The following is a 22,072-nucleotide window of genomic DNA, read 5'->3' as shown; positions in this document are numbered from 1 at the left end:
AAAATGGTGTTTTTGGCTCAAAGAGAAAAACTGCGGAAAATATGAGCAGCAATAATAATAATGATTAATAAATGAGCACTAAATCGGCATGTTATAATGATTTCTGACAGATCATGTGACACTGAAGACTGATGTAACAGCTGCAGAAAATTCAGCTCACATAAATTCAAATAGAAAACATTTATTTTAAATGGTAATATTTCATAATATTAGTGTTTTTTTATCAATTAAATTCAGTCTTGGTGAGCAGAAGAAACTTGATTCAGAAACATTAAAGTCTTAACTATTCCAAACTTTTGACTGGTAGAGTAGACTTTATAGATAGTCTTGTTCTCTCTAATGACCTTTACTGATCGCTAACCGAGCATTACTCTGTCTATTGTCACAGAACGCTGCCTCTCGGAGTCTGCGGGCAGCCCTGTGGAGGTTTGCTGAGCTTGCTCACCTGGTGCGTCCACAGAAATGCAGGTATGCTTATTGACTTAAAGTCAGTTACTTCCATTGGTCTGTTCAGAAATAAGTGAAACTGATCCTGGGTTAGTCATTACAAAGTGAAATTCAGATTTAGAATAAGCTGTAACATGCTTCTAATTGTATTGATCAGCGGACATACAGGAATGTATCCTCAGTCACTCTTATCTTTATATTTCTCTCTTTTTTTTTTTAGGCCGTACCTTGTGAATCTGCTGCCATGTCTGACACGGATCACAAAACGTCAGGAGGAGACTGTGCAGGAAACTCTTTCTTCTTCAATTCCTAAAATCATGTCTGCCCTTGGACACTTCGCCAATGATGGAGAGATCAAGGTATTTAATGCAGTCTGTGAGTTCAGTACTAATGAAATATTGTGCTAGTTTTTAAAAAACCCAAAGGAAACCACTGTAACCTAAGCCAATACTGTGTTTTTGGTTTAGTTGAATGTTTGTCAAAGTAAAAGGTTTCCAAAGAACACATCACCTGATTTTCAGGTAGAAATGTACTTTCAAAAGTCATGCCACAGGGTGGCCTCATTCATTTGACATGTCAGTTACATTCCCCTGGCCTGATTTCTGTGATTTGGCACTTCAGTGTGGGATTTCCCTCACTGTTATCTCCTCTCACTGCCTGAAGCTGTAAATGCGCAGTGGTGACATCATCTCCTCAATATGGAATGTGACTCAGTCAGATTGGATTTAATTATCCATGAGCCTCCGCTTCCTCACATCAGTAAGAGCCAGAAACTGTCTGTTCCCTTTCCAAGAACAAATTCACATTTAAAGACAGGGGAATTGTCATTTTAGTGCTGTTTTCTGATGTTCTCATTTCATATGGAAGGACATGTGAAGGTCCTTGGGAAGACAGGAAACAAAGACAAATCAATTTGTGTAGCTACGCAAACACTTTAGGAGTGCTTTAACGGTTAACCAGTTTAAAAATGATACAGAATGCACAACTATTGACAAGTTTAGATGTTTTTGAAAGAAAAGGTTCTTATGCTCACCAAGGCTGCATTTATTTGATCAAAAATACAGTAAATAACAGTAATATTGTGAAATATTATCATCGTTTAAAATAGCTGCTTTCTATTTTAATGTTTTAAAATATAATTTATTCCTGTGATGGCAAAGCTGATTTTTCATCAGCCATTACTCCAATCTTCAGTGTCACATGATCTTTCAGATATCATTCTAAAATGATGATTTGCTGCTCGATTATTGTTGGTGCTTAATTATTAATAATGATTATTATAATTCTCAATGTTGGAAACACTGATGATAATGTTTAATATTTTCGTGGAAACCATAATAAAAAAAAATCCAGGATTTTTTGATGAATAGAAAGTTATTCTTTTTTAGAACATCATTTAATTGAAATAGAAACTGAGTCCAGGGAGTGAATTTGGAGGTTCACTCTAGTTCCAGTTAGTTCCAAAAAATAGAGGAATTCCATCTTTTATCCATGTAATACTGTAGCCTCCAGATGCAAATAATTGAACACATAAATATAGTGGGATTTTCTGAATCTATGGTTTAAAAATATTTAATGTGTCCTCAACTAGGGTCCCCCCCAATGAATCTCGGCCACTTCCACCACTGATTATATCCTTATTATGCAATCTTTTGCAAAAGAGGGATCACAAATTCACAAGGGAACACACAAATTAAAAATTCAAAGTGTGTGCGTAAGCAATCATGTTCCTAGACTTGCATAAAAACCTAAACTATGTTTAAAGTATTATTTATATATAAAGCAGTGTTATAATGAATAAAGCAATTTAATAGGATTTCAGAAATGTATAAATCCCACTTTTTAAATTACTCTTATTCATATGCGGTCATTTTAAATGTTGCAGTAATGAATGTGTATTTAGATGTTGCTGAAGGCCTTTGTTGCCAACCTGAAGTCCAGTTCTCCCACTATTCGTCGAACAGCGGCCAGCTCGGCTGTCAGCGTGTGTCAGCACTCACGCAGAACACACTACTTCTACACCTGGCTCCTCAACGTGCTGCTCGGTAGGACGCCCACCACACACTGGCCAAACAGACTCCGGCAAAACCGCGTGCTTCAAATGTCTTCATTCGGTTGCCTGTTTTCTTCCTCTCTCTCAGGTTTGGTAGTGCCGGTGGATGAGGAGCATTCCAGTCACCTGATTCTGGGTGTATTACTGACGTTGCGCTACCTGATGCCTCTTGTTCAGCAGCAGGCTCCTAACAGCAGTCTGAAGGGAAGCTTTGGGCTCGTTCGTAAAGAGGCAGACGTCACTCCTGCACCTGAGCAACTCATACAGGTACCAGAGCTGATAAACGTCATTATATCTTTGTGATTTAACATATTGATATAATGGAAAAAAAGATTTTCCTTTCTCCCCCTTAACCATTTTTTGAAATTCATATACTACTGTTCAAAAGTTTGGAGAGCCTGTGAGATTTTTTACAAATGCTTTTGATAAAAAATACCGTAGTTTTGTGAAATAATATTTTAAATAAGTGTTTTTAATTGAATGTTTTTTTTAATGTAATTTATTCCTGTGATGGTAAAGCTAAATTTTCAACATCATTACTCCATTCTTCAGTGTCACACGATCCTTCAAAAATCAATCTAAAATGCTGATTTGTTGCTCAAGAAACATTTTTTATAATTAATGTATACTCCTATTATTATATAAAAACAGTTGCGCTGCTTATATTTTTATGGAAACAATCATACAATTATATATTTTTTCTTTGCTGAAGAATCCTCAAAAGAACTACATTTATTTGAAATAGAAATCTTTTGTAACAACTTAAAAGTCTGTCACTTTTGGATCAATTTAATGCATCCTTGCTGAATAAAAGTATTAATTTCTTTGAAAAACCTTACTGACCCCAATCTTTTGGTACTGTATGTAAAAACATGTAGTTCAGAAATCATGTTTGTGATCATAACTGTTATGACATGACCACCAATATTTATATATCATGCCCATTCAGTAACTTAGCAGGGTTGCCGTTATTTTTTTTTAGGCAATCATGATATTTACAACAATAAATCACTTACATACTAACATTTTTAAAGGTACAATAGCAAAAGCACACTTTTTAATGGTTATAGAGAGGGTTAAAATGATTATGTAACTAAATTCGAACTGTTTTTAATGCACAAAACCTAACATTATAATTGGAAAAATGTTATGATCATTTCTAGTTGTACAGATCATTTTGGAGTTTAGATTTTTGTTGTTGTTAAATGTGTGTTGGAGTAATTCATTGTATGTGGCTGTGTATTTGTGCACGTGTAAAGCCTTATCTCGTGTTGTTAGGTCTATGAACTGACCCTGCACTACACGCAACACTGGGATCATAATGTGGTGACGGCATCTCTGGAGCTTCTGCAGCAGGTGTTTCGCACTCCTCCCCCTGAGCTCCTAAACGCTCTCATCACACGCGGCAAAATCACACACACCAGTGTCTTCAGAGAAGAGACAGAGTGCCGCGCACGCAGTGGCAGCATCCTCGAGCTTATAGGTAAATATTGCATCATACAGACCGTTGCGTTTATCCTATTAGTGGTCATGCCACAATAGTTTGGACAGTCGTCTTTGTTAAACTGTCAATGGAAAAGCAGCTTGTGAGAAAATAAGGTTTGCTTCATGTATATAAGGGACTTTAATAAGTAGAAGTCGACCAGTATTGGATTTTTTTTATACCGATAACTAAAATTGGAGAACATGGATGATAACCGATTAATCAGCCAATAGTCTTTAAAATCAATAATATTAAATAAATCTTTCCACTTCATGTAAAATGTTACTGAATTTTATTATAAAATAAACAATGATGACAGAACCATAATAATTTTTGTAATTATTATAATAAATTAAAATTGGTGACTACTGACACAGACACTTTTTTTTGTTTACTTATATAACTTGTATGCTTATATAAATAATGTACAAGGAAGGGAGAGAGGAAAAAAATTTAATGGAAATGGATGGAAAAATATAATGAAATTTTACATATTGCATATCACATGAATGTTATACCGTGCTCACATTTTAGATGTATATATTTTACCTTGCTCACACGTTATTTTGTGCATAACCACTTCATAAACTTTATTTTGTAAGAACAGCACAGAGGAACGTGGATTGCATCAATTTTTACTGATAACCGATAGTTCAGTGCAGATTAATTGGTATAAACGAGTTATCTTTATAAGTTGTTAAATTGTTAAAGTTTTCTTCTTTCAGTTGAATTGATTTTAGCTGGTAAAGTTATTTGCTACTCACTATTACTAATAACAACTCTTAATAATTCAGCTTTTAATATTTCTCACACTGATTATTAATATTTTCTATCCTGTTTGATAACTAATCATGAATCTGTATCTTCAAGATTGACTGCACCACTGCAATCCAATTTTTCACCATGCATGTGCTTTTCATTCTCTGCTTATTCCTTCCTCTAACCCTCCAAATGAATTTTTGGGCGTTTTCTGCTCTCTTCGCTTCCTGTTTCCTGCATACAGCCGGTGGGTCAACATGCAGTCCTCTCCTCCTCAGGAAGCAGAAAGGTGACTTCTTGTCTGCCCTTTTTTTGCGTCTAACCTACTGACGTATTTCTCGGCTGTCTGTGGCATGTTGGTAGAACTTCACTAGTTTTAATAATGAATGTGTAATCAGAGTTTTCGGAATGTGCTTGGAATAGAAAATGTTTATTGTATTATAATGATATGCCTTGAATCTTGTGATTGTCTTAGGTAAGCTGTTGTCAGGTGAAGAAGAGGGTTTGGAGGATGACCCTGAGAGGGCAGAGGTCACCACTGGATCCTTCACAGGTAAGTTGAGGAGAGGTGTGCTGTTCTCCTGACAGATGAAAAAAATCATTGTAAAAAAAAAAAGCCCATAAACTTATTTTAAAGGAAGGAGCAGAGCCATATTTAGGAACCTGAATATCATATACACTATTGTTCAAAAGTTTGGGGTCAGTAAGATTACCTTTAATCAACCAAAATTAATACTTTTTTTCTAATAGGACAGTAAAGCCATTTACAAAGATTTCAGTTTCAGTAAATCCTTTTGTTTTGAACGTTCTATTCATCAAAGAATACAGAACAAATGAATTACTGTTTCCATACAAATATTAAGCAGCACAACTGTTTTCAATATTGATAATAATAAGTGTTTCTTAAGTAGCAAATCAGCATATTAGAATGATTTCTGAAGGATCATGTGACACTGAAGACTGGAGTAATGATGCTGAAAAATTCTGCTTTGCCATCAAAAGAATACAGCATATTTTAAAATATAGTCAAATGGAAAGCAGTGACACAAAACACCTTCACCATGGCAACTACTCAGAGTATCATAGCCATGAATTCTGCATTTTTCATAAAATGTAAAAATCAAGTTAATTTTCAATTTTACATACTCTTACATTACATTACATGTATTGTGTGGCAGAAATAATGCATTGTTGCACTCTTTCACATTTCCTTAAGCCTCGGTCGGTGGCGACAGCTCCAGTGAAGCTCCCTCCTCATCAGGTGTTTCGTCTCTTGGCACATCTGACATCATCACAGAGCAGCCACGGTCCTCCCAGCATACCCTGCAGCCGGGGGACTCAGTGGACCTGAGTGCATCAGAGCAGGGTGTAGGGCCTGATACTCCAGATGAGGAAGATGAGGAAGACATGCTAAGCCGCAGCTCAAGCGGGGGCGCTGGGGTCGTCAGCACGTCCGGCGACTTGATAGCGGATGGCAACCAGATGTCAGTGGGAGCCGTGTCATCGTCGCCCCCTAGTGACAGTTCCCAGACGACTACGGAGGGGCCGGACTCCGCTGTGACGCCTTCAGACTGCGCCGAGCTCGTAAGTGTCACCAGCAGGCGCAATCGGAACCATTCACCACCTTCCCCAACTCCCACCGAAGGGCCGGACACACACTCCGAAAGCGAGTCATCTATCTACAGGCCATCCTCTTCCTCCTTCTCTACCTCGTCTTCTTCCTCCACCTTTTCTGCCATCTCTTCCTCTAGCAGTAGTGACCAGGTCAGCAGAGGACAGGGGGTGAGGTTATTGTTGCTCGTCCCCGCCCCTTATAGGACCCCGCCCCTTATTTGCCCCACCCCCACATGCACGACCTCTCTCCTGAGGTGTTCAAACGCCTTTATTTACCTCATTCTGGACCAATGATTAAAAACCAAGTCCCAACAACAATGATGCTGATGTCAGATCAGTTTTAAGGGCGTCATTTGAAGATGAATCAGTGTTGTTATTGTTCATTAAAATTATAATTAAAACAAAGTTTTAATAAAATAAAATATTTTTAGATTAATAAAAAAATGTAAATGAAAATTAGATATGTTGCTTTGGCTACTAGCTGAAATAAATTAGTTTAAGTTGGAGTATTACGATTAACTAAAGCTGAAATAAAAATAAAATAAAATAGAAATATTTGAGGAAAACAAAAACTAATAAAAACAACAAAAGCACATAAACTTACTAAAGTGAAAATAAAAACTGAAAGCATGTAAATATAAGGCTATTCAAAATATTAATACATACTAAAATAGTATATAAATAAAACTAAAATAACACTATATAGATTTTTTTTGCCGTTTCCCTGTTTTGATAAATCGATGAACCGCAAGCCACGGGCCACAAGCTCTTTCAGCCAAATTAGAAGACTGAAACTTACCACTGTATAAATGAATAACTAATGAATCAGTCATTAAATCCTCAATCAGTAGTGCAACTGCGAGTTGGTGAGGCCCAAAAATTGTCTTGACATGCATATGATTAAGCTTTGATCAAACAATATTTGTATGAGTTCCCCAAAGTGACGCTGCATGTCCGACTGTTGTTTGTTGTTTGTGTACCTTTGCATGAATGAGTTGTTGTGAATGTTTATGCTTGTTTGTGAGTTTAGTTCATTTTTATTGGCACATATACAGTATAATATATATATATATATATCTGTACTGTATATGTGTGTGATATGTAGGTGCTGGATGGCAGTGAGAGTCAGTACTCAGGGATGCAGATCGGCACACTGCAGGATGAAGAAGAGGAGGGAGCAGCTCCACAACCTGACAAACCTCCAGAGCCTTTCTCCCAGTCGGCACTGGGTACACATACTCACTTGTACACTTGCTCAGTTATACACCCTGCTTTATTAGTTATCCTTTTGGCTCACAGTTCTGTTTTCTCTTGTCGCATAGCTTTAAGTAAGCCCCATCTTCTGGAGGGAAAAGGTCACAACAGGCAATCATCTGACAGCAGTGTGGATCGATTCATACCAAAGGAAGAGGTTCTGGAACCTGCAGAACTTGACAACAAGGTGAACGTGCACATAAAAAAATGATGTTGTACATCTCAAGTCCTCACAGATCCTTTACAGAGAATTCCAAGTTAAACTGTACAGTCTGTGAATCTTTTGTATATGTTCTGTGTGTTTAGCCATCTAGGATTAAAGGAAATATTGGTCACTATACTGATCCAAAGGAAGAGCCTCTTGTGCATTGTGTCCGGCTGCTGTCTGCCTCCTTCCTGCTCACCGGCCAAAGAAATGGTGAGAAACATGACTATAACTTCACATGGACTCTCATGTGTTGCTTGAATCTGTGTGTTGCTTGTCACAATATCATACAAGGCTCTTGGGTGTTGGTGTTTGCTATTTGAACATTAAAGTGTGCTTCTTCAATGTATGTATGTAGTAGGGCTGGTTCCTGATAACGAGGTGCGTGTGAGCGTTAAGGCGTTAGCCGTTAGCTGTGTGGGGGCAGCAGCAGCTCTTCTACCTGAAGCCTTCTTCAACAAACTCTACCTGCAGCCACTAGATGGACAACAACCAGATGGTGAGAAATACACTGACAAAGATCCTGTTCATCCATCGGTCTCCTGCTCTGTTTTTTTGTTTTGTTTTGTTTTGTTTTGTTTTGTTTTGTTTTGTTTTGTTTTGTTTTGTTGTGACATCTATTTTTAACATGTATTTTTTTGTTTGACACCTGTTTTGTTTTCTTTTGTTTTGACATCAATTTTTTGTTGTGTTTTTGTTTCGACAACTATTTAGTTTTTTGATCTCTGTTTTGTTTTGATGTGTGTCTTTTGTCAGTTTTGTGTTTTGACATCTATCTTTTGTTTTGTCTTGACATCTGTTTTGTTTTTCTTTTGTTTTGAGATCTATTTTTGTTTTGTTTATTTTTTTATTCTATTTAGGTTTTGACATGTTTTGTTTTGATATCTATTTAGTTTTTTGACATCTGTGTTTTTTGTTTTTTTTTATATCTATTTTTTGTTTCGACATATATTTAGTTAGTTTGACATCTGTTTTGTCTTGACATCCATTTAGTTTTTGACATCTGTTTTGTTTTGACATCTATTTTTTTTACATCTACTTGTTTTTTCATTTAATATAATTAGTTTTGTCTTGACATCTGTTTTTGTTTTGACATCTATCTAGTTTTCTGACACCTTTTTTGTTTTTGACATCTGATTTTTCATTTTGACTGTTTTTGTTATGCTTTGACATCTATATGATTGTGTTTTTATACATCTATTTTTTTCTGTTTTGACATTTGTGTTTTTCTGTTGTGTTTTGTCTTTTGTGTTTTAGTGTCTGTTTTGTTTTTGTTTTCTTGTCTTTTTTGTAAATATATTAAAAGTAAAAAAACAAAACAAGCTGTGACTTCAACTGCTGGTGTGTGAATATGTTGTTGTGTTTGTCAACAGAGCAACAGTACATCAGTGATATACTGCAGTACATTGAACACGGGGATCCTCAGATCAGAGGAGCTACTGCCATCCTGTGTGGGGCTTTAATCCAAGCTATCCAGCTCAAGACACGCTACAACACGGAGACATGGCTGTCCCAAATCCACTCGGCCACAGGTTAGAACTACAGCTACGGCTCGATCAAATGATTTACAAAATCTAAGGCTTGTCTTCACATTCTCTGTCTTTCTGTTTTCTCAGGAAACTCTGTGACAATCGAAAACGTTGTTCCTCTGCTGCAGCGAAGTCTAAAAGATGAATCTTCAGTCACGTGTAAAATGGCCTGTGCTGCTGTTAGGGTGAGAATATACTGTACATAAACATATAAAGAATGCTAGTTTATGCTTGTCTGTCAGTTTTGGAAGATTATAATTGTATTGAGTGCGTTTACTCAACCACAGCACTGTATCATGGCGTTGTGCAATGGCAGTCTCAGTGAACTTGGCCTCCAACTGCTCATTGATCTGTTGACCCTGAAGGACTGCTCTTATTGGCTGGTTCGCACTGAGCTCTTAGAGACGCTTGCTGAGATAGATTTCCGGTGAGAGGATGCAAACTTTACTTAGTACTATTTGATTGAATATCAAAGCACATTTTGATAAAATCTTTTATTAGGCACATATATGCGTAATGACTGTATAACTGCTGAACATAATCTGAATGTTAAAATCGCCTGCTTTTTTTTGTGTTTGTCAGGTTAGTAAGTTTTTTGGAGAGAAAAACTGAGAAGTTGCACAAAGGAGAGCATCACTACACTGGGGTATGTCATCTCTCTTTATCTCTTCTCTCAATTTAAGATGGATTCATTTGTCATGTTTTATTTATCTAGTACAAAATAATAATTATAAAAATTCTGTCATCATTTACTCGCCTTTATGTTGTTTTCATATGACTTTCTTTCGTAAATTCATTTCTGAAAAATATACTGGTCATTTTTTTTTTTTTTAGACAAAATCATCACAAAACATTATCTAACACATTTTACCCCATATACAAATGCTTAATTTTAATAATTCATGGATCATCTTTTTCTAAATAATGTTATGTGATTTTATTTATGATTTTATATATTGGCAGTTCAGCATAAATATGATTGTACCTGAGATGTAAAATTAATTTTGAATTGCAAAAAAAGCTGCACTTCCTGAATATATTTTTGTAATGAACGGTATTTTTTTATTTATATTATATAACATATATTTTAGTGCTGTCAAGTCGATTAATCGCATCTAACATAAGTTTGTTTACGTAATATATGTGTGTGTACATATATTATTAAATTGATATATATCATATATCTGTGTGTCTGTGTATGTATATACTGTATACACACAAGTATCGTATATATATTTATATATCGTATATAAATATACGTATGCCCACATATTATGTAAACACAAACTTTTATGTTAGATGTGATTAATCGATTTGACAGCACTTATATATTTATAAAATATTTTACAGTATAAGAAATGTAATCAATATTTAATTAATATAAAATTGTAATTTTTATATTATCAGTTGTTGAGGCTGCAGGACAGAGTTCTGAATGATGTTGTGCTTTTTCTACTGGGCGATGATGACCCACGTGTGAGACATGTGGCAGCAAACACCATTGGCAGGTATTTACACGTTTAATCTCCCAGCTACACATCACAAATCTCACACTCTGATTTTGATCGATCTCTCTCCTCAGGTTGGTGCCCAGGTTGTTCTACGACTGTGACCAGGCTCAAACAGACCCGGTTGTGGCAATAGCACGAGATCAGAGCAGTGTGTACTTGCAGCTGCTAATGCACGAGACCCAGCCTCCATCCCAGTTCACTGTCAGCACCATCACACGGTACACTATAGACATACTCCATTTACATGACACCAGTGTTGTGTTTAAAGGGATAGTTCACCCAAAAATCATAATTTACTCACCCAAATTCCAAACCTGTATACAGTACATTTCCTTGTTCTGCTGAACAAAGAAAGATATTTTGAAGAAATAAGTAGCGTACTTGGCTTTAATCTTATTCTTTATATGATCTGTTTTATTGCAGAACATACCGTGGCTACAATCTGTGTCAGAACGCACCAGATGTTACCGTAGAGAACAACCTCTCTCGGGTCATCACTGCCATCTCTCATGCCCTCAGCTCCTCCACTTCCAGAGCCATGACTGTGAGTGCCTCAACTCTGACCTTTTAAGTACATTTGATTTAAAGGCCACCCTTTGTTTTATATTTAAAAAAATAATATATATATTTTTTTAACTGTCTAAATACCAAGACTCCACAGAGGTTAAAAAATGTTGTTGTTTTAGAGGATCATAATTTATATTTCTTATATTTCACTTACTTTTTCTCAACATATTATAACAAAACAAGGCAGAAAAAAATGATAATAATGAAAGGCCTCTGTGGGGTTCTGTATGGTTGGAAATAGTTCAGTTTGGTGTTGCAGAAATAACTTTATGTATTATGAGTGGTCTTATTTGAACCTAATGTCTAATCTCTTTACTTAATGTCATCTCACCAGTTTGGCTGTTGTGAGGCTCTATTCCTTTTGTCCAGCACGTTCCCAGTGTGCACCTGGAGCACAGGCTGGCACTGTGGCTTTGTGAGCTCTTCTGTCTTTCATCTCAACCGTTCCAGCCAGTACCGCAGCCGAGGACGCTCCTTTAGGTACACACTCACAAAATAAACTGAACCTTAGGGCAATAATGTCTTCCTTCAGGACTAAGAATAAAACCTGCTTAGATTTGATGTCTTGATCTTGATGTTTTATCTGTCTGTTTCACTCTGCAAAGATATCAATGAGCTCTTTTTCTTTAGTCTCTCTCAGTCTGGCAGTAGTGAGGAAGTGCGCAGGTCTCTGACGGTTGGCGTGGCCGGTATAGTTTTGTCTCTCCTCTCCTCTGCTTGGTTCCCTCTTGATCTCTCCGCTCATCAGTCTGCTCTTCTACTGGCTGGAAACCTTCTTGCTGGTATAAACTTATTTAAATTAGATTAGCCACTTTTTAACCTGCCTGGGCTGTTCAAAAATAGTCACACTTCGGCTGTTCACGGCCATTTTTGAGAAGTGTAACTTTTTTTGTTTAATGAAATGAAATGAATCTTCCCTGAAGAAGTAACAATAAAATTATATATTCTATATTCTATAAATATACATTTATAAATACATTCTATGTTGAAATTATTCTGGATTCTAGGCAAATTTTAGGTTAGAGAAGTTTTAGTTTGGTTATTCAGATCTTATTTACCCCCTTAAGCTGTGAAAAAATTGTGCCCTCCCTTGTCTGTTGGGGGCCTTTTTTGACCAGGAACAGTAAAAGTGTAATTTGTTTTTATGAAATGATATAAAACTAATTTCTCTTATGTCTTGACAATAGAAGTATGCATATATAATTAATTTGTTCTAATTTCCATGCACATTTCTCAATTTCATTGTTAAGCAAATAAACAAACATTTAGAACTTTACTACAGTAAAAATCTATGCTTCTGTAAAGTGAATCTTAACTCTAGATGTTTTGTAGTCTAACTCTTTTATTTCTGTGTGTTTGTTCAGCATTGTGGCTTATATGTAGATTTTATTCAACACATATTTGGAAAAAAAAGTTCTCTGCATTATGGTCTTTCTCATTAGTTTCCTGTGGTTGGTCAATTTTGACCGCGACCATCCAAGATGCGACTTTTTTATATCCACTCATTAGTTAGAAAAAGTCATCAAGTTTTGAACCTCTCTGATTACAGAAACTTAATTTTTGTTATAACATAAACAAAAATAAAATCTGCCAAAAATGAGCGAACAGCCTAGGAGGGTTAAGTGTGATTTTATACCGTTTATCCAAAGCTGATAGACGTATCACCTGTGGAGCACAATTTTTTTTTGTATTATTATTATTATTATTATCATTTTTTTTTACATCTGTTTGAATTTAAAATGTTGTTGTCTGCCTGTTTTTGAAGCTATTGCCCCAAAGTGCATGAAGAGTCCATGGGCAGGTGAGGAGGAGTCTAACCCCGCCCCCTCTAAGGTGGAGGAGGCGTGGCCTGCTCTTAACGACCGCTCTCTGGTTGTTATGGTGGAGCAGCTGTTCTCGCACCTGCTGAAGATCCTCAACATCTGTGCCCATGTGCTGGATGACACCCCCCCAGGCCCTGCAGTAAAGGTAAAAATGCATTCAATAGAGTCTGATTATAATAATGCTATAAATGCACAACACATCAGTAATATTTCATATTTTCTCACTATATTAAAAACTTCATTATTTCTGTTAATCCTTCCTGCCAGGCTACTTTACCATCATTGGCCAACACCCCCTCTCTCAGTCCAATCAGACGGAAGGGTAAAGAGAAGGAGATGACGGAGCCAAGCAACACCCCCATGAGCCCAAAGAAAGGAGGAGAAACCAACACGGGTACAGTCACACCTACAGAGCCACCTGTTGAGACCATACAGATGAATTATATTGCTTTGAGTACAAAAGGAAAATGGGTCTCATTGTTTATTGATTGAATATTTACGGTTGTCTTGCACTGTGTTTTCATACAGGCAGAGCAGCAGACAGCACCGCAATAGCAGCAGTTAACAAGTCCACCACTATGGGCAGCTTTTATCACCTTCCTCCTTATCTGAAGCTTTATGATGCACTGAGAGCTACACACGCTAACTACAAAGTAAGTCTGCAGTCATAAGCATTTTGATTTGTCCTTTATATATACTACTGTTCAAAAGTAAAAAAAAATATTTTTGTAAGAAATTAATACATTTATGCAGCAAGGATGCATTAAAAGTGACAGTAAAGACATTTTATAATGTTTCAAAAGATTTCTAAACTCCGCAAATAAAGAAATGTCCCTTTTTTCAGGATGCTATATTTTAAAGATAATTTTTGTAAAATCCAAATAAGCTTTACAGATCTCTTTTGGAAAGTGTTTAAACAATATTTATCATGCCTGTTCGGTGAACCATAATCAATTATTGGACATGCACATGTGGAACAGTCCTTAAGACACTAACAGTTTACAGGTGGTAGACAATAAAAGTCATAGTTCCAATAATTTAGGACACTAAAGAGACCTATCTACTGACTCTGAAAAACGCAAGGAAAAACGCTCTGTTCACCTGCGTGAACATGCCATAGACCTGCTGCAGGAGGCATGAGAACTGCAGATGTGGCCAGAGCAATAAACTGCAATGTCCGTAATGTAAGACGCCGAAGACAGTGCAACATGGAGACTGGGAGGACAGCTTGCAGTGCCTAACCACATATGTCCCCCCAGATATGTTCGAGATCTCACAGCAAGAATGGGCAAATATGGCTCAGTCCATGAGGATGAGATGCTCTGTAGTACTTAAAGGCATAGTTCACCCAAAAATTCTAATTAGTCCATGATTTACTCACCCTGAAGTCATCCTAAGTGTATATGACATTCTTCTTTCAGACGAATACAATCAGAGTTATATTAAAAAATGTTCCGACTATTCCAAGTTTTATGATGGCAGTGAATGGCCGTTTCTGTTTTGAAGTCCATAAAAGTGCATCTATCCATCATAAAAGTGCATCTATCCATCATAAAAGTGCTCCACACGGCTCCGGGGGTTAATAAAGGCCTTCTGAAGCGAAGCGATGCGTTTGTGTATGAAAAATACCCATATTTAAAACTTTATAAACTATAAATACTGGCTTCCGACAGACGGCAGTGGAAGACTAACCCCTGACCCGACGCACAACGTAATGTCGGAGGGTTTATATATAATAGAAGAAGAGCTAAAGTTTGTTGCACAGCCCTATGTGTTTAAACCGCGAGAGGCGTCTAAGCTTACGATTCTCCTACATCCTACGTCATACATGCGTCATGGGTTACTCTTGTGGTGCAAGTCGACTTGCGTAGTATGCGTACGGTCGTCTGGCGGAAGCTAGTTATTTTAGATTATAAAGTTATAATATGGGTATTTTTCATACAACAATGCATCGCTTCCCCTTCAGAAGGCCTATATTAACATTCTGTACTCAATACTCAGTACTCAATTCAAAATGTCCGTCCCTACTGGATTTATCTTGCTTACAATTTTTGTTTTCTTTTCCAAGGTCACATTAGACCTTCACAACACCAATGAGAAGTTTGGGGGTTTCCTGAGGTCAGCGCTTGATGTCCTTTCACAGCTGCTTGAGTTGACCACCCTGCATGATATTGGCAAAGTATGATGTCAAAGCCTAATTATATCTTGTCAATGAACAAAGTATGATATCTGAGCAAAAGTAATATTAAGAACAAACTTTCCTCCTGTATTTATCTGTCTAGTCTGTTGAAGAGATTCTGGGTTACCTCAAGTCCTGTTTCTCACGGGAACCTACTATGGCCACAGTGTGTGTTCAGCAGGTTAGACGTGCGCATTTCGAACTCTTCTGTTTTAAACCATGAATTTCCGGGGCTTCACCGTTTTCTCTTTGCTTACAGCTTTTGAAGTCGTTATTTGGGACCAATCTTGCATCTCAGTATGAGGGGGCCTCATCACACCCATGTCGGTCCCAGGGCAAGGCCCTGCGGCTTGGCTCGACCAGCGTCAGACCCGGCCTCTACCATTACTGCTTCATGGCCCCTTACACTCACTTTACCCAGGCCCTCGCAGACGCCAGCCTCAGAAACATGGTGCAAGCCGAACAAGAACAGGACGCCTCTGGGTGAGTGAGAGAGTGTTTGTGAACAACATTTCCTCATAGAGATTTATCTGTAGATATAAAGAGGCCCATTATGAGTACACATGTCCTTTCTGTGATCCTATAGGTGGTTTGATGTCATGCAAAAAGTCTCCAATCAACTGAGGTCAAGTATCACCAGTGTTACCCGCCATCGAGGAGACAAGGTAAATTACCCGATAATATGTGACTATAATAATAAAAAAACTAAAAATATCCCAAAATTTTAAACATGTTGACTGACATAATTATATATTTATTGTGGTAGATGAGGAATATATTAAAATGGATATATTTTGGGTGTCGTGCATTTGTTGAAGTTTTTTTTTTATAGTTATTTGATGGGTCTGTTTTACTTGATAAGGTATTGTTTAGTTGAATATCCCATCTGGTATACTAATTTTATTTTAAATCAATACCTTGCAGTGTTATTTTATTATTACTTGTGTTCTATTATTGTAATCGTTCATATTTTTATTTTATTTTAGTTACTTTTGTCATTTTTATTAGTTTTTTTATATTTCTATTTCGCTTTCATTTTAAAATGTAAAACTTTATCTTAAACTTTTTATAACTTTTTAAGTTTCTAATAGATAAGTTTTTATCTATTTTTTGTTTTATTTTTATTTAAGCTTTATTTTAATTACCAATTCTTTTTTTAACAGTTACAACACTGATATCTTGACCCCTCACTGCAGTAAAAGTGGCTAATAGTTGACTCGTTGTGTGTGTTTCAGAATGCCATTCATAATCACATCCGTTTGTTTGAGCCGCTGGTGATTAAAGCTCTGAAGCAGTACACCACCAGCACCTCAGTGGGCCTGCAAAGACAGGTGCTGGACCTGCTGTCCCAACTTGTGCAGCTCCGGGTCAACTACTGTTTGCTTGATTCAGACCAGGCGAGTAACCTTTAACCTGTGGATCAAACTTCCATTTTTCTCCACTAATTGAGAATCAAAACAAATCTTGGTATTATTTTATTTTTATATTATACTTGCACAGTGCTAATATTTTACTACCCTGTGTTTGTTTCAGGTGTTCATTGGTTTCGTTCTGAAGCAGTTTGAGTATATTGAAGTGGGGCAGTTCAAGTAAGACCTTGTGACATAGTCATACCAACATACATTGCCATACAAAAGTTTGGGGTTGATAAGTTTTTTAATGTTTTTGAAAGAAGTCTGTTATGCGCACAAAGGCTGCATCAAAAATACACTAAAACCATTAATGATATAGTGAAATGTTATTACAATTTAAAAGAACTGTTTACTATTTTAATATATTTTAAAATGTAACATTGCTGTGATGAAAAAACAAAGCTGAATTTTCAGCAGCCATTACTCCAGTTTTCAGTGTCACATGATCCTTCAAAATTCATTCTAACATGCTGATTTGCTCAGGTAACATTTATTATTATCATCAATGTTGAAAACACATGTGCTGCTTAATGTGTTTTTGGAAACTTTATACACTTGAAGTTTCTATTCATTAAAGATTCCTGAAAAAAAAGAAAGAACAGCATTTATTTTAAATGTAATTTTTTGTAATATTATAAATGTCTTTTTTTTTATCATTTTAATGTGTCCTTGCCCAATAAATGCATTAATTTAAAAAAACAAAACAAATCTTACTTACCCCAAACTTTTTAACAGTAGTGTACATTCAATTGCACATGCTCAGATTTGCTAATATTTATTCGTTTTCACTAAACCGATGTTTTTTTTCCATGTAGGGACTCTGAAGAGATTGTGCCCAACATTTTCTTCTTCCTGGTTCTGCTGTCCTATGAGCGCTACCACTCCAAACAGATCATCAGCATCCCAAAGATCATTCAGCTGTGTGACGGCATCATGGCCAGTGGCAGGAAGGCAGTAACACATGGTGTGTAGAATCACAACGCACATATATATTCACATCCTCAAGCAGAATATGGAACAACTGTAAACCGAAAACCCATTTTAGACAATTTTTTAAAACCATGTTTCCATATATCCTTATTTTCTAACACTGAACAGACAGTCCTATTATGTCTTTCTTTTTACATTTTCAACTTTCTTTAGTGTGTCATTTTACTTTTTTAGCATAAAAGAGGTCTGCAAAGTTACAAAGCACAAAGTCCACTCCAATGGGAGTTATTTCTATATCATTAATCACTGTTTCTGAACTCCCTGAAACGCTTTGATTTCTTGAGTTTTCTTCCGAGAATGTACACGTCACATTATTCCTCATTCAAATAATTTCCGCCCCAAAACATATGCAAAATATTGAGGATGATGCCTGGTTGATTTGTGTTAGTAGTGTGTTGTTGCCATGTCTAGAGACGTTGTTGTTTCCACCCCGCTTTTAACTCTGTTATGGTAAGGGGCATGATGTTTCTGAAACACGCTCAAAGTGGTTGACCAATCACAACTGTAGAACGTGAAAAATGTGTTTTTTGAACATTCATGCATAAAAACCAAATCAAGACTTTGTAAAAGGGCATAATAGGTCTTCCTTAAACAAACTACATATTTTTATTCAGAAATGGTTGCATATAATTAGCATATCATGCTAAAAAGCTATTATAATATCATGTATAATTAGCTTTTATCTAATCAATCAAAAAAGTTATCCTCCTCTTCATTTCTCAGCAATCCCTGCACTGCAGCCCATAGTGCACGACCTCTTTGTGCTGAGAGGCTCCAATAAAGCAGATGCAGGAAAAGAGCTGGAAACTCAAAAGGAAGTGGTGGTGTCCATGCTGCTACGCCTCGTACAACACCATCAGGTAACACTACGTTTTGGTGTGTGTGTTTGTTTTGGAAAAACATACTCTTTACATTCATGGATTTATGTGTAAAATCATTCATGTTTGTGTTTGTAGGTGCTGGAGATGTTTATTCTGATCCTACAGCAGTGCCATAAAGAAAATGAAGATAAGTGGAAGAGGCTTTCACGACAGATCGCTGACATCATCCTGCCAATGATCGGCAAACAGCAAGTGCGGCTCTGTTTCGACTTTGTGTCTTGATAGCATTACGTTTTCAAGCACCAGATTCATCTCAGATTCTGAATTCAAGCTAACAAACAGTTTTAAGTAAATGCACTTTACATATTTGCTTCTGTGTGCTTGACAGATGCACCTGGACTCCCATGAGGCATTGGGCGTGTTAAACACACTGTTTGAGACAGTTGCTCCCTCCTCTCTGCGGCCTGTGGACATGCTACTGAAGAGCATGTTCATCACACCATCTACCCTCGTGAGAATCAGTCACATATTACTTTCCTGATGTTATAGATATTATTATAAGCTGAATAGGATGAAGAGCGGCGGTCGAAAAGCAAGATGTCAACTTTGTTGGCAAAAGGGTTCATTGTCTATTGTCAATAGTGTAGTGATGCATGAAGCACATCTCACATAGAAGTCACTTTCAAACCAAGCAGCTTTCTATTTGTAATCCCAGAGAATTCTTGTGACAAACTTGCCTAAGGAAATTTGCACCCTCATTCCAAATTCTCAATTGTGCGGATTCTTATTGAAATTAAAAATATTTTCTGAATAGTGGTAATTCTGACTGCATATTAACCCTGTATCTTGTGTCCCTGTTCTTTTCTGTAGGCATCAGTGGGTACGGGGCAGTTGTGGGTGTCTGGGATTCTCGCCATCCTGCGTGTTCTAATCTCGCAGTCCACAGAGGACATCATTCTGTCTCGTATTCAGGAGCTTTCACTGTCCCCATACCTCCTCTCCTGTCCCACCATCCGTCGATTGTGTGACGATGACTCCTCCTCTCCTGAAGCTCCGCCTGCTACCATGGAAGACACTAATGAAGAGCCGCAGCGTTTTCCTCCTGAGGAAACATTTGCTAGGTAATTGTTGGTCGCTGTCCATTAAAGTCAGTCTGTGATTGTGGCAAAACAAATGCATGCTACGGCACTGCTAAATATGAAATATTAATTTGATAAAAAAATAAAATGTATTTCCTGAAAAGAAAAAAAAATTGTGGCAAAAGCCAACAATACGATTTTTCTTTTATGCCAAAAATCATTAGGAAATTAAGTAAAGCTCATGTTCCATGAAGATATTTTGTACATTTCCTATCATAAATATATATGACATTTATTTTTGTGTGTGAATGCAGCACAATCGTGAACATAAATGGACAACTTTGAAGGCGATTTTCTCAATGTTTCGATTTTTTTGCACCCTCAGATTCCAGATTTTCAAATAGTTGTAGCCAAATATTGTCCTATCCTAACAAACCATACATCAATGGGAAGCTTATATATTAAGCTTTCAGATGATGTGTAAATCTCAATAAAAAAAAAAGGCCCATGTGACTGGTTTTGTGGTCCAGAGTCACATATTACCTATTTTGATGATGCTGACTTTGAAAATATCAATATCAATATTCAAAATTTATCATTTAACTTATAATGTGTAAAAGAGTGGAAAATATGTTCAAATACTCCATTTAATGTCAAAGAACTTTAAATAAACACAAGTTTATAAATATATAAACCTTATTCACAAAATCTGTATTTTACTGACGCTGTTTAGATGTAGTAAAAATACCCACAAATGTATCAGAAATCATATGGGTAATGTTTGCATTTTCTTCTGTCTCTGGCCATAATTCTAATCTTGAAATCAGGATTAGGCATAAAATAATGTCGTAAATATGAAAATTGCCTGGCTCAGAGAAAGATAGAGTCATGTCTTTTCTGGTGATTATGGGATAATACAAGACTTTTTCAAATGGTTGTTGAAAGCAAAAATGCTACGAAATGCACATCATATTTTGTGAGAAAGTATGACATGCTAGAGCAAAACACACTATTTTTGGAATCACCACCCCAAAATTTTGGATTTCATTCGGCTAATAAAATGCAGGGCGGTTTCTTCATTCATTTATAATTTTTATAATCTAAATTATATTGCAATAATATATTAAATAATAGGAGTGATATTAATAATTGTTGTTGTTGTATAGTCATATTTCCACTTTTGTCTTTAGTTGATTACTTTCCTATTGAAGATTAGCTGAATAAAGCTATAATATTACACAATATTACACAGAAAACAGTCAGCATAACAACAAGACAAATGCAGCAACAATATTAATAATTAATTAACGCAATTATGAATCTCTTTCTATTTGTCAGGTTCTTATTGCAGTTGGTGGGGGTGTTGCTGGATGATATCGCCACGAAGCAGGTGAAAGTTGACATGAGCGAGCAGCAGCACACGTTCTACTGTCAGCAGCTGGGCACACTGCTCATGTGTTTGATCCATATTTTCAAATCAGGTATGCACACCCACAGAGCCCACATCTCATATGTCTCAACTCATAAACAGGACCCTTTACCAGCTTAGCATACTTCATGATCTCGGTAAAGAGCAAAATTATTCCTCTTGGTTTGAATGATCACATTATTTCTCGTAAACCTACCAGGAATGTTCCGGCGGATCACGGCAGCGGGCAGCAGGCTGCTGAAGGCGGAGGGGGGGGAAGGGGGTCATTTTTATACCCTGGAGGGTCTGAACAGCCTGGTGCTCCAGCTCATCACCACGCACCCATCTCTAGTCCTGCTCTGGTGTCAGGTCCTTCTCATCATCAACTACACCAACTACACCTGGTGGTCCGAGGTGCATCAGACTCCCAAGTAAGACTTCATACCAGCAGTGTAAATTAGGAAAGCCGGTTTAATTGATCCTACAGTTACAACCAGCCTAAACCAGTAAAATTCTTGGTAGTTTTAGGAAGTCAAATGCTGTTTGTAATGGCAAATAATGGCCTTTCACTGCTTGCAAGTGATTATATTTATATGCTTGTTATATTTGCTTTGTAACTGCAATAAGATTCCAGCGACAAGCAATTTGTCTGTACAGACCAGACGCGACACTACTACAAGACCTGACAAAATCAGAAAAAAAACAACAGCAAAAAAACAGCCAATCAGAAGAGCGTGTGGGGGCGGGCTCTCTCTGCAAGTGCAAAATGGATATGTGCATAATCAAATTAATCCAACTGAAACCTGGTCTAAAGTCAATGGCGCAATATTGTTTTTGTTAATGAGCGCGTTAGTAATGTGCGCCTATAGGCGGGTCCACAACGCGCGTACACTCTGTTTATTAAACACACAAGGACGCACAGCTGCACACAAACATGC

General features: G+C 36.9%; 1 protein-coding gene across 7 annotated transcripts in view; it reads left to right on the top strand.

Annotated features, from left to right (window-relative positions):
- Window positions 1-22,072, top strand: part of htt (huntingtin) — a 46,572-nt gene that overhangs the window by 5,972 nt on the left and 18,528 nt on the right. For 2 of the 7 annotated variants that reach the window (XM_081360521.1, XM_081360519.1), the window contains exons 5-40: window positions 389-468; window positions 668-806; window positions 2,351-2,492; window positions 2,589-2,767; window positions 3,779-3,983; window positions 5,218-5,295; window positions 5,959-6,326; window positions 7,462-7,585; window positions 7,679-7,797; window positions 7,917-8,028; window positions 8,177-8,314; window positions 9,189-9,347; window positions 9,432-9,529; window positions 9,632-9,771; window positions 9,927-9,990; window positions 10,752-10,852; window positions 10,927-11,073; window positions 11,279-11,399; window positions 11,757-11,902; window positions 12,053-12,204; window positions 13,188-13,390; window positions 13,513-13,639; window positions 13,774-13,898; window positions 15,314-15,424; window positions 15,528-15,605; window positions 15,684-15,907; window positions 16,011-16,089; window positions 16,660-16,821; window positions 16,958-17,013; window positions 17,652-17,800; window positions 18,550-18,686; window positions 18,783-18,899; window positions 19,036-19,158; window positions 19,518-19,768; window positions 21,065-21,207; window positions 21,355-21,565. In XM_081360521.1, the coding sequence (XP_081216647.1) occupies window positions 389-468; window positions 668-806; window positions 2,351-2,492; window positions 2,589-2,767; window positions 3,779-3,983; window positions 5,218-5,295; window positions 5,959-6,326; window positions 7,462-7,585; window positions 7,679-7,797; window positions 7,917-8,028; window positions 8,177-8,314; window positions 9,189-9,347; window positions 9,432-9,529; window positions 9,632-9,771; window positions 9,927-9,990; window positions 10,752-10,852; window positions 10,927-11,073; window positions 11,279-11,399; window positions 11,757-11,902; window positions 12,053-12,204; window positions 13,188-13,390; window positions 13,513-13,639; window positions 13,774-13,898; window positions 15,314-15,424; window positions 15,528-15,605; window positions 15,684-15,907; window positions 16,011-16,089; window positions 16,660-16,821; window positions 16,958-17,013; window positions 17,652-17,800; window positions 18,550-18,686; window positions 18,783-18,899; window positions 19,036-19,158; window positions 19,518-19,768; window positions 21,065-21,207; window positions 21,355-21,565 (5,108 nt within the window). Of the gene's footprint in view, window positions 1-388; window positions 469-667; window positions 807-2,350; window positions 2,493-2,588; window positions 2,768-3,778; window positions 3,984-5,217; window positions 5,296-5,958; window positions 6,507-7,461; window positions 7,586-7,678; window positions 7,798-7,916; window positions 8,029-8,173; window positions 8,315-9,188; window positions 9,348-9,431; window positions 9,530-9,631; window positions 9,772-9,926; window positions 9,991-10,751; window positions 10,853-10,926; window positions 11,074-11,278; window positions 11,400-11,756; window positions 11,903-12,052; window positions 12,205-13,187; window positions 13,391-13,512; window positions 13,640-13,773; window positions 13,899-15,313; window positions 15,425-15,527; window positions 15,606-15,683; window positions 15,908-16,010; window positions 16,090-16,659; window positions 16,822-16,957; window positions 17,014-17,651; window positions 17,801-18,549; window positions 18,687-18,782; window positions 18,900-19,035; window positions 19,159-19,517; window positions 19,769-21,064; window positions 21,208-21,354; window positions 21,566-22,072 lie in introns of all 7 variants that reach the window. The other 5 variants (XM_081360520.1, XM_081360516.1, XM_081360517.1 and 2 more) reach the window with 3 other exon arrangements.

The sequence above is a fragment of the Scardinius erythrophthalmus genome (genome assembly GCF_964197995.2).
Source record: "Scardinius erythrophthalmus genome assembly, chromosome: 3".
NCBI classification, from domain to species: domain Eukaryota; kingdom Metazoa; phylum Chordata; class Actinopteri; order Cypriniformes; family Leuciscidae; genus Scardinius; species Scardinius erythrophthalmus.
This window is presented reverse-complemented; position numbering and strand designations above follow the sequence as displayed.